This window comes from Porites lutea, chromosome 10 (genome assembly GCF_958299795.1).
Source record: "Porites lutea chromosome 10, jaPorLute2.1, whole genome shotgun sequence".
NCBI classification, from domain to species: domain Eukaryota; kingdom Metazoa; phylum Cnidaria; class Anthozoa; order Scleractinia; family Poritidae; genus Porites; species Porites lutea.
In genome coordinates this window covers 17,500,157-17,512,741 of record NC_133210.1, presented here as the reverse complement: position 1 = coordinate 17,512,741, position 12,585 = coordinate 17,500,157, and the positions used below count along the sequence as shown (strand labels likewise).

General features: G+C 36.5%; 1 protein-coding gene across 1 annotated transcript in view; it reads right to left on the bottom strand.

The window, feature by feature from the left end:
• Positions 1–12,585, bottom strand: part of LOC140950020 (alpha-1,2-mannosyltransferase ALG9-like) — a 23,864-nt gene extending 11,279 nt beyond the window's left edge. The window contains exons 1-10 of the mRNA XM_073399179.1: positions 12,490–12,585; positions 11,021–11,165; positions 8,081–8,215; positions 7,373–7,443; positions 6,012–6,100; positions 5,036–5,109; positions 3,675–3,736; positions 2,098–2,185; positions 1,906–2,011; positions 442–530 (exon numbers count right to left, since the gene is read on the bottom strand). Coding sequence (XP_073255280.1) covers positions 442–530; positions 1,906–2,011; positions 2,098–2,185; positions 3,675–3,736; positions 5,036–5,109; positions 6,012–6,100; positions 7,373–7,443; positions 8,081–8,215; positions 11,021–11,165; positions 12,490–12,575 — 945 coding nt within the window. The 5' untranslated portion in view covers positions 12,576–12,585. The remainder of the gene's footprint in view (positions 1–441; positions 531–1,905; positions 2,012–2,097; positions 2,186–3,674; positions 3,737–5,035; positions 5,110–6,011; positions 6,101–7,372; positions 7,444–8,080; positions 8,216–11,020; positions 11,166–12,489) is intronic.

Genomic DNA, 12,585 nt, shown 5'->3' with positions numbered 1-12,585 from the left:
ACATTTTGGGATTGTCGCGTGCACTTTTTCCAACAACCTTTCTCGAAATTGCTGTATGCAGAGAACGCACACGCAAGCTCGAATTTGAAAAAACTTGACAACTTTACCTAATTTACCCATTTCCTTGATGGCAGAAACTTGGAAAATCTTAACAAACATGCTGCATCAAAGTTTTTTTCGCTTAGGTTAACATTATGAGACGGGAAACCGGTATTTTGATACAATCTTTTCTGCAAAACAAGGTGTGATTACGTGTACATGTATGGCGCTCTGTGGTCACGTGTTTTCAAAGCACGTGATTGCAGAAAATGGGCGTGACCCTTTATTAGCGTGACCTAGGCACCAGAGGATCAAATGGAAAGTTGCATTGGCTTAGCTTTTGTAACTGTGCAGACTTGAAGTTTTAAATGAATTTAGCAGTAACATTTATCATGTACTTACACAAACAGGCAGAGCGAGCAGAGCCATAGGAAACACAATATTAAAGTTTAAAAAACCATTTAGGAAGTAAAATGTCCATGGTTCTACACCTGGGAGGTAAAATAAAAACACGAAAAAACATTACAACCACCAACATGGTACAGATAAGAATAACGTATCCTAAGGAGTAATCAAATGAAAGATAATATATAGTACTGTTTACTATGCTGACTGTAGCCTGCGAGCAGGCTCTCAAGCAAGCGAAGCTAGCTGCGCGAGAACGCACGAGCAAGCAGCGAAGACGCGCGATATAGAGGAAAGGAAAGCTCTCCCTTCTTTCCACCCCCCTCGCACTCGCGTGTCCCTTCGCGTGCTGCTCTCGCGTGACTTCTCCCGACTCCTCCAAATGGAGAGCTTGCTCGCAGGCTATGCTGACTGTACAGGATGGTTCTACATGTAACTTTTGTATCCTATAGAGTGACCAGTCAAATGTAAGTAGACTGGGTGGGTAAAAGAAGTTGAAATCAGTTGGAATTTTCGTCATGGTAATTCATTAAACTAATAAACAATGTATCAATGAATTAATTGCAAAGAAGATCATACATCGCATATAAAGAAGTTACAAAAAGAAAGCCTAAAAACATTCAGGCTTGCCGGGATTCGAACCCTGACCTCTACAATACTAATAAGGTAAAGGTCAGGCGCACACGAGCCAAAAGACCAAGCAGCTGTATGCTTATCCCGGTTTCCTTAGCATGAAGCATGCTTAGGAGTACTGCTACTCTCCCCTGTACGGGATGTTAATAGTCCACTGCAGGGTTACCCGGTAACCAATTTATACACCTGGGTGAATAGAGACAAAGTACAGGAGCTCCCAACGTCAATTTTCGGAAAATATCCTTTCGGAAGACGATTTGACATCTAGAATTTTCGGAACATTTTTTTCTAAAATTTCTTGCTTGCCTACCTCTCCTAGGATTTTCGAACATCTAAAAAATAGTATAATTGCCCATTTTTAACGGATTTTTACCCTAAAAAGCCCACCTAGAATTTTCGGGAGCCTTATTTCTGGCTGAAATTTTCCAAAAGGTAAGTTTCGATCCCTACAATTTTCAGATCTCTAGACTTTCAGCTAGGAAATCCGTACAGATGAAAAATTTTTAGGGGATAAAAATATGTCTTTATCTACCGTCTTAATACTAAAATACGTTTAACAATGCTATGTTTAAGTGGTTTTGAACTATATTCCGTTGGGGGCCCCTGAAAGTGAAGTAAAGTTTCTTGTCTAAGGAAACAACGCGACGGGCGAGGCTTGAACCCCAGACCTCCAGATCGGGAGTTCGAGGTGTTAACGCTAGGCAACACACGCCCCCTCTCCAATAGCAGTGCAGTGCTTTAATCAATTGAGTTAGCCAGCCAAGTGCAGCTGGCTTTTAAATTGGTTCGTAATAAGTTAACCAAGGAAAGATATCATTGAGTTCTTACCGTAAAGACTTGGACCTCCTTTACCAAACACATTGTACAACACTATATTCAATGGCGCAATAACAGTCCTGCCATAGAAATGAGAGTCTATATAGGCTAGTGGCCCCTGAGAAAAGAAAATTATTCTCCTGATTAGCAAAAATGTCACAAATTTTCACAGGAATGTAAACTTTTACAGGAATGTAAACTTACCAAAATGGCTATCAGTGCTATGAGACATAACTGTACAAAATACATATATTTCGTTTGTCTGATCAAGATATCCCAGGCAATGGGTAATCTGCAATGAACATAATTATGTCTTAGAAATAGATTACTTAATAATGAAGAGTTTATGATTTAAGTTTTTACAACTTCAGATTGCATGTGACATATATAATGTTTTGGCGAACTGCACATAGTTTTATGCTTTTGGCTCACATTAGACTACCAAAACTATTAGACTATGAATATTTTTTAAAACGTATGAGGTACAGTCGACTCCCAATAACTCGAACCCTCGCTAGCTCAAACCTCCTGGTAACTTGAAGTAATTTTTGTTTCCCTTCAGATCATTTCTATAATTTAACCCTTGTTATTATTCATTCAAAATATTTCCCCGATTCTGATTGGCTAAAAGCACACCTTTAATTCACCATAACCAGTTACTGATGACCAAATTTGGAAGAATTTTGTGTTTAACGAGGAAATGACGCCAAAAATGCAGCGTTCTTGCAGGTTAACCTAGAAGACCTGGGGACGAGGTTGAGTTGTTTTGGTTGTGAACTTGAAAAATGGCGGACATTTCACTCGTTTCAAGAGTAAGAACTAGGCGAAAAAATAGCTAAAAACATGGCAAGAACAGCAAGAAGACAACTTGCAGGGCAACATCTGCTCTCCATAATTCTTCATAAGATACTCAGCCTCATTCATTAATTGTTAAATAACTCGAACCATGTTTTGAGCCCACGACAAGTCCAAAGAAACCGTGTACTGAAGTACGAGACATTGAATTTATTTCAAAACAACCATGTCAATTCTTTGTCTTTACGTATTTGTCACTCCAGTTCAAATTCTGTGTCCATCCATCCTTAATTACATTCGCTCCCCATGAATTTGCTTATTTGCTCATTTCTGATTATTTGCTTCCAACTCCTGATAACTCTAACTTTTTTTAATTTTCCTAGAAGGTTCAAGTTATCGGCAGTCAACCGTAGCTTATTGTTGCTATAAATTGTTATTGTTAGTTAAAGGGTCTTTTTATTATTCTTGAATTTTGTTTCTCTCCACTTACTTTCGGTGGAGAGAAGCAAACAGCTGTGAAGTAAGTCCCCTAATCAGACTAGGGGGTTTTTGAGACCCCCCCCCCCCCCCCCCCACTAAAAAGTTGAATTAGCTATAAACCCTTCAACCTATGACCGCCAAATTTTGCGACTTCTCCTAAAATCTATCCTGACTTGCATGTCATCCTTGACGTTACCATGGCAATTGAATTTTGACAGCCATGTTTAATAAAATTTGCAGATTTTCTGTAAAAACAAAACAGTGTTATTTTTAATGATTGTATCAATAAATTTTATAACATTTCTTATAATTCTGCCCAGAAATTCAAGAATTTGCATCATAAAGATGTCAAGTTATGTTATTGTGTCAATCAAGTTAAGCCTACAGTAGATGATGGGAATGATGGGTACATTCACCTCCTCGAAGCAACAAACCTGATCTGCAGTATTTTATGTAGACTGTAGTACACTCTGCTGGCTAAAATTTACCAATACAAGCATACCCACCCAAGAACTGCACTAAATGGCCAACCAATAATGGCTCCCGCAGCTGTTGCCAACACTGCAACCTAAAACAGGAAAACAATAACTTCAAATCACATTCATCAGTGAGTTCATATTACAATTATCAAGTAAGTTCTTGTGCACAGAGAATAAATTTTTTACCTTGACAAAACTTTTAGGCATCCAAATGTTAGCTCAACTGAACTTAAATCAAAGTACTGGCTTCTTCTATAATTTCTGGATATTTTGGCATCAACAATCTTGTATTAAAGTTACATTTCCATCCAATAATTTTATATAGACCTACATGTACAGTACCACTCAAAAGTAAGTGATTTAACAGCTCTCTGTGTGTGAAACATATGGTTTGACTGAATGCCTTTGTACACTGTAAAATTTATTATTAAAAAGGGGTCTATGGGCTTATGGACTTTTTCACCACTAACACTACCTTGTTCAAATGCTCATACACTACTTGCGTGAAATTACTCTCCTTTAACATTTCATTGACAATGACTGTCATCACCATTAACTTATATAAAAGAAGAGCTCACCTATTTTACACTGGGTACACGACAGGTTACTCAACAGTTTTATTTAAGCAGTACATTTATCACTACATTTAAAATTTTAAATGACTTAGCTCCTTACAATTTGTCTTCACTACTTGCCAAATATCAACCGGCTTATTTACTCCGCTCATCTAATGGGTTGCTTTTACAAGTTCCTCCTGTTAATACCGTGACTTATGGCTACCACTCATTTTTATATTATGTACCAAAAGTCTGGAACAGTTTACCTAATTGTATCAACATTTGAAGCAACGTTTGAAAACTTTTCTTTTTAGAAATTAATTATTGTACATAGTTCATTTAGATTTATGGTAAAACTCTTCTGTCTGTGACATCAATACAGTGTATAGGCTTGAAGCTCTAGTCTATTAATCTAAAGTTCCCTGTACTGTTCAGGTACTAAGATGTTGTTTCAGTGACCCAAAGGCATGGAAAGTTACATTGGATCAGTGAGTACATTGCAGCCTCTTGAGCCCTGAATATTTAACAATTAATCGTCGAGCCCGAAGGGGCTATTGCCTCAGAGGCCATAAATTGTTTTAGTAAAATCCAACTAGTTGGTCGAAAATATCGAGACAAAACAATTTTAGCTAGCAAAACGCGATTCAGCCGCCATTGTTTTAGTTTTCAAAGTCAGCACTTTTCGCTGCTATTGGGCTATAACATAACCTAGTAGAAGCTCAACCAATCAGAATGTAGCTTTGATAATACACCACTAGTTGGATTTTACTAATGATGAATAATACCAAGGAATCAATTCATTATGCAGATGAAATGTGAAATGTGACTTACGACATAATTTCCTGCAAACCATCCACCATAAGATAGAAGAACCATGTACATTGCAAATGTGCTTGGAAGAAATGCTACAAACAACAATAATTCACAGCTTCATGAACAGTTTAACTCTTTAAGTGCCAATAGTGACCAAGATCAATTTTCTCCTAACAATATCCACACACTGTCAACAGATAAGTTATGAGAATTAATAGAGTGATCACCCAAGAAAAAATGCCTTGATCTTTTATCAAATTCTCTCAACTCATTCTTTAAGGAAATGTATGGAGATCAGTTTGGAGAACTTGTATGTGGATACTGGGGCTTAAAGGGTTAATAAACACTACACAAGAGAGAACATTAAATCAAAACACATTCATGCAAACACAGCCCACAATACAGTTTTGTTTCGTTTTTGTTTTTTTTAACTTTTTTTTTCTGTAACACATCCTTTCCGATGGATAGTCACTCAATGAATAAATGTTCTTTTAAAACAATGATGAACACAGTACCATAGTTCAGTTGAACAAGATAGTGGGTTCATGCAAGATGAAAAGGCAAAATAAAACTCATGCAAGAAATCATGGCACCGCCTTCATAATGGATAAAGTCAACAAAATGGAACTCATTAGAAACAATATTGGCAGCTTAAGTGCCATGCAAAAAAGGCTTTAGTGACTCTAGATAACTTCGATTCTCCTTCAACTGTGCCTTACATATGTTTGTGAAATGAAAGGAGAACCTTTGATTTGATCATTATTGATCTACAGCCTTTATTTCACACCTTCATTTTATTAAATAAATACTGTTTGAAGATATAGTTATTAAACTGTGCTATAGATTGGTCAGAAACTTTTAAGGACAGAAACCACACCTACTGACAGAATTTATTGCATCAAAAATCAACAAATATAACCTTTTAATCTGTAGTGTACATTTTTGAAAGTTTTTATAAGATACATGCATAACCAAGGTTTCCACCATAACCTACCAGCTGCAGATATAAACATTCCTGTGCTAAAAATCATAAAGACAGCTGCAATTCTTGCCACATGGTTACCAAACTGCCTCATTATGCCCCTAAAAATGTCCACAAGGGACCAGTGACTTAATACACATACTGTACAGCACTACAGTACTTAACTTATTTTTATTTCTGATAAAAAAAAACATCACTTGACTATCAAAATGGAAACTTCCCATGGTTAAAACTGATGTTTGTAACAAACTATGCAACTAAAGAATAGTCGATAATGTTTACTGATAGTGATGGCTAGCATGGCATGTACATGTACATTGCACGATGTATAATGTGCAACAATTATAAACAAAAATTATTATTCATTCAAAATATCTCTCCAATTCTGATTGACTAAAAGCACATGCATTATTTACCATAGCCAGTTAACAATGACCAAATTTGGAAAGATTCTGTGTTTAAGGAGGAAATGGCGTCAAAAATGCAGCCTTCTACAGGTTAATGCATCGTTAACTGAGCAGACCTGGGGACGAGGTTGAGTTGAGTTGTTTTCGTTGTGAAACTAAAATGGCAGACACTTCACTCGTTTCAAGAGTAAGAACTACAGCTGGAACTAGGTGAAATAAAGGCTAAAACTATAGCAAAAACAGCAAGAAGACAACTCGGAGGGCGACATCTGCTATTTGGAGAATATTTTGTGGAGCTGGACAAACCTAAATGTACACTATCAAAGATAAACTTAACATTGATGCAGGTGAGCATGTTTTAGCTATGTTTTTAAACTAGGAATTATTTGAATGAATAATAAAGCAATTAATGAATTCGGCTTTCGTCATCTTCAGAGACCCAGGGGCAGTCAGTTGGGTCAGGAGAAAAGGCGGGACAAAAGTTTCCATGTACGGGTGAAAGAGCCCATGGGTACCGACTCTCACCGAACTATTTCCAAAAATTCAAGCAGATGCCAGCTCCTGATTGGGCACAAAAAAATGCTTTGTATTATTGTGCCCAATCGGCGAACAGTTTCTCCTGAGTTCTTTTCGTGAGTTCATACACTATGGCTATTGTCTTGCCACACTTGCCCGGTTCGTTCACCAAGCTTGTGCATCTCGAAGGGTGTTATCCACCACAGCCTTCTGCCTCGGTGGATAACACCCTCCCCGATCAGCTTAATTCTTCATATCCTACTCAGCTTCATTCATTAATTGCTAATTAATGCATGACTTGCCCAGATGCTAAGCATGCCATTGACAGAGTAAGAACTAAACTAAGTCGTCTACTGAGAAAAATAACCATTCAAGACATTACATGTATATACATGTACATGTGCCTGCCATCTGCATGATAAGAGGTTAGGTATAAAAGTACAGCTGTACCTGTAGAAGTAGGTCTCACAAGCGGCACAGACTATCGACAGAACAAAGCGTAGGAAGTAAAACACCAACAACTGCGATAAAAGAAAAACACAGCAGCACCCTATTAAAATACCATACCATAGCTCAGTACCAACATGAGTTTTTAAACAGGAAAAATTCATGAATCTTTTTTCATGGTCATGAATTTTGCAATTTTATTGTCAATTTCATGGCCTTGGTTCAAGGACATAAATTTTCCATGAATTGTAAAGATCTGTCTTTTACACAGCCCATGAAAAAGGTTCATGGCCATTTACGTGTAAGGGTTGGCTGAGTGGACATAGTATTGATTTAGCTGGCAAGTGTCCCGGGCCACCCCTTTCTGAATTTTCTGCATCCACCCTTGAAGAACCTCATACTGCAAGAGGTTTGAGAACTGTAAGTACAATTTGTATTAGGCATCTTCTGAAAATACAATGCAACTTTGACAGCGCAAGACATTTAATAGGGAGGCAGATCTACCCTTGATTAGGAGAATCTACTATATTCTAAAAGTAAATTCTTCTTATCATTCAATGATAGCAATGATATTTGACCATTATTAGAAAAACAATACCAGTAATTATCATGTAATATGTATAATGTAGTCCATTACAACAAACACTTTATACAAGGAGAACATAATGACTGTCAAAAGATACATGTCAGTAAATTAATAAATTGTCTTACTTTATTAGCTTCAAATACTCCAATCTGTGCTTTTCCAGGAAGAGTGTGTAAAAGCAAGTATGCATAGGATCTGATCGCATACTTTGGTGAATACTCCCAAGTTTGAAAGCCAGAACCAAACATTAAGAAGTGCATCTGGGGATAATAAGAGTGTTCAAAAAGCAACTGTTATTAATAATCATTACAATTATGAAAAATAATGTGACAATATAATGTTTTTGACTTGCAGAGAAAGGCAGTCAAAATGGGTTATACATGTATGTCCCACAATTGGCATTTTAAATTGGGTCATTTCAGTAATGGTCTGGGTCAAACTATTATAATTCTGAACAACTGACATTATCAAACTGACTTCTCCAGCAGCTTCACCGCCATCCTTATCCAGCCCATCTTCATGCTTTTCAGGTTCAACTGCCAATTTCTTGAGTGTAAAAAATAAACTTAGCTTTTGTTGTCGTTTCATAATGAAACAAGAACAAAAGAACAAAACGAACAGATGAAGTGTATTGATCAGATGCTGTGTAATCCGAGCAAGTGTAAAGAACTGATATTTAGAAAGAAGGAAAGTAGCGGTGCACGCCATCAGTACGCTCCCATCAATAACATTCCTCAATGTGATAGCCTTGTATTGCTCGGACTGACTTTTCAGCCTAATTCTAAATTTAGCGAGCATGTCAGACTCAAGCTTACAAAAGCTAATAAGTGTCTTCACATTCTCAGAACTCTACAAAAGGAACTCTTTAGCCAGAGGAAAATAGATCACTTGTTTAAAACCCTAGTTCTTCCTATTCTCACATATGGTCTCGCTGTGTATGGTGCTTCTGATTCTGATTTAAATGTTATACAGCTTTTTTTAGACAGGTGCCATAAGCGTCATTTTACCTCTCAAACAGTCAGCATCTTTAATCTTTTAGAACAGCAAGATAAATCTGCTTTCAAAAGAGCTATTAATAATCATATGCTAGGTGCGATCATTCCCAAAGAAAAAGAATTAGTACATAATTTCGTAGGAGAAGGTGTCACCTTCCTCAGATAAAAACGGAGAGATACAAGGAAACTTTTGTAAATAGACTTACTTTTAAATATAATTTAGTATAGTATTTTTCTTCTTATATTACTATTGTATTTTATCGTGTATCTTTTAATACATTTCCTCTGTAACTTAGGATATGTATTTTTATCCTTTGATTGGATAAAGACTATTATTATTAAAGACTATTCAATCCGCAAAGAAACATGTGTAGAAGGTCAAAGTGTACGTTCCAGTCTCTCCTGGAATTGCATGGAACGCCTGACCCAAAAACTACTCGTACGTAGGTAGCCTGAAATGACAGTCATTTTGCACATTCATTTTGGGCTTGTAAGCTCACCTATTTTGCAAATAATGTACTTTTATTATTACCACTACGTTCGAAGTACTTGTACATACAAGGTAACTTCTTTTTTTGCACCAGTTTGAATCCACAATAATTTCATTTTGCGTCAGAATAGAATATATCCGTGTCCATGATGCAAAAACGCGGCCTAGATTGAACACTGGAAAGGGGTAAAAAATTAATAATAACAGATTGCTCTAAAAGGTGAAAGTTCCATAAAGGACACACATGTGGAAAGAGGTTGGAATGCTTGTCAGAATACAGTCAATTCTCACCTTGTGGACACCTCGCTATTATGGACACCCCAATAACACAGACGGCTGCTAAATCCTCAGTGATAATTACAGACATTTCACTGAAACAAACTCCTGCTATTACGGACTCTCACTGTTATCGACTTACGGACACCTTCCTCAGTCCCGACAGCACAATTTTATTGTTCTCACTCTCGTTTAAACGGACATCAATCAGCATCTTTCGACATTTTGGCAGAATTATCTCCGATTATAAATATTTCTTCCTCTTCTTCTCTTTGTCTCTGTAACTTTAATTGAAAAGTGAACATTCTAATTCCTGTTTAACATGATCCTTTTATGAAACCACTGTACTTACTTGCAAAAAACAGTCATGACGTACTTAATGTACATAACTTGGTTTTTCTAGAATGGTACTTTATGGCTTTTGCGTACTACACATTTTTCAGTGACGGTTGTTGTAAACGAAAGTGAGACGTAAGATTTTTTCTATAACCATTTTTCTTGTTTTTAAACAAAGTTCTGATGCTCTCTTTGTGCGAAAAACTGCACTGCAGTTGGCTCTGGAGACAATGTACAAATGTGAATAAATGCAATTCCTCCAATAGCGATGAATTTTTTCTCCAACCCCATTATTATGGACTCTCGCTATTACAGACACTAAACTGCGGTCCCAAGGGTGTCCCCAATAACGGGAGTTGACTGTATTGAGTTTTTTTTACTGTGAAATTGTCATTTAGAATAATCATACTTAAGAACGGTAAATTTGTTGGCTTCTCAAATGCTGTGATTTACTAAACTGTAGATGTTACTTTGACAGAGAACAGGATGGGAGCATGGAGAACAAGAAAATGAAAGATAGGAAACAAACTGATGAGTAATAAGATTACTAACATAGCTAAGGTTTAAGTTAGGTTTAAAAATAAGCTGGTTAGAACAAAAGGGAAAAAATGAAAGATAGGAAACAAACTGATGAGTAATGAGATTACTAACATAGCTAAGGTTTAAGTTAGGTTTAAAAATAAGCTGGTTAGAACAAAAGGGAAAAAATAAACTAGGTTAAAAAATAACCTAAAAATGTATTTGTCCTGTGAAATATTATGTTGTAGCTAATTTTTTATCTCAGGTAATTTTCCTTTTTCTTTTGTTTTGGGGAATGGTAATGTATGTTAATTAAGTTAAAACACAGGAAAAAGTAAAAAATTACCCGAGATAAAAAATTAACTACAACATATACAGGACAACTTAAAATCTTAGTTACAGCCCAGTGTTGTGTGCATCAGAAAATTGCCATTAAATTTTGTACTTACCGGTTCCCAGTAATTGAATGTTTCATCACAGTCAGATATGTTGCTAAGAAAGGCAGAGCAGAACCTCGCTGACAAGAGCAGCTTAAATATTGTATAAGGTCTTGGGCTCCATACAGATTTGTCTGAATAGGCCAACTTTTTTTCACTGCAAAACAAATTACCAATTTTCTGATTGTCAAAAATTTTTCCTTACTTTATTGTCAGACTCAGAAAACCTTGACACCTAAATTAATTAATTCAGTGGAGGGATGTTTATTAATTAGTGACCAATCACAACAAAGATCAGGAGACACAAGCAAACCACAAAACCACGAGCCAATGAAACTCTTTACAAATTAACTTGCAGAGAAATTCTCTGGTTACGATGACTCAGCTTATAAACAAAACTAAAACATTGTTTAGCATCTATCAATGTTATATTGTCTGACCATCTTGAATCAATTGTTCCTAAACTGCATTGAACATTTATTGGTTAATGGCTTCCAGTGCCAAGAAAAAGATATGTGACTTCAAAAGATTAAAAACATTTAGGAGGTGGGTTCCAGTGAAGTTTTACAGAACCAGAAAATTGTTAAGGATGGTGTCCTCTTATTTATGGCCACAGAACTGAAAAATTGTTTTCCATGGCATTTGAAATCCTAGGGCTTGGATTTAGTTTTCTAAAGCCTCAGTGGCCTTTTTACCTTTTTACACGATGAAACCAGACTTTTCAAGTTAGTAACACGACTATGTCGTCAGTCACAATTTCACAACCAATCTCTCACTCTGATGAGGTGACAACTGATTTCTACATGTAATTTGAGGGTTGGTTTCCAAGCTTAGATAGCTAACTCAATCTAAAAAAAACGTGTGCACGCTAATAGCGACGAAGACGATGAATTTGATGTTTACTGCACCAGCTTTAAAATGATATGTGACTTCTTATTCCCATCTTTTTCCCACTTCTCATTACTTTTCCCAGCTCTAGGTTTAGAATCTCGAGATTTTTGCCTCTTGGGGTTTGGAAAGTCTGTAAGACTCCAGAAATAATTCTAGTGTTCCAGTTTTCTGACTTTCAACTAACAAATAATAAATAATAAATTATTATTAATCATGAACTACACAACTTTTGAAACATGTACATAAGGTGCTCAGCTTCACATTCAGTGCAGTTAATTTTTTTCTGCCTTTATACAGGCATGATGGCATGGAGAGGTAGAGAGTATAGAGGACCAACATTGCGACGAGTTTTGAAATGCTAGGGACAACATTAGGTCAATAGTACAGCATTCCATGCAACTTTAGAAAAGTATCCAGACAATGCGACTAATATTACACACAGCATCACACAAAAAGACATTATATTCACTGTGGTGTCCTTAAATCAATGATCAGAAACTACTGAAAACCACAATGCACAAAGATAGACTACAATCACACTTAGAACGCTACAAAGGAAATTAGTAACTATCGTGTCACTTTTTACTTACAAGTCATCATCTACTGAGTTTGCTGCGTCGGTTGGAGACTCCGAACTTGATGCAGACAATCCAGATTTCTGTCTTCGGGCAGCCATGTTGTTTATA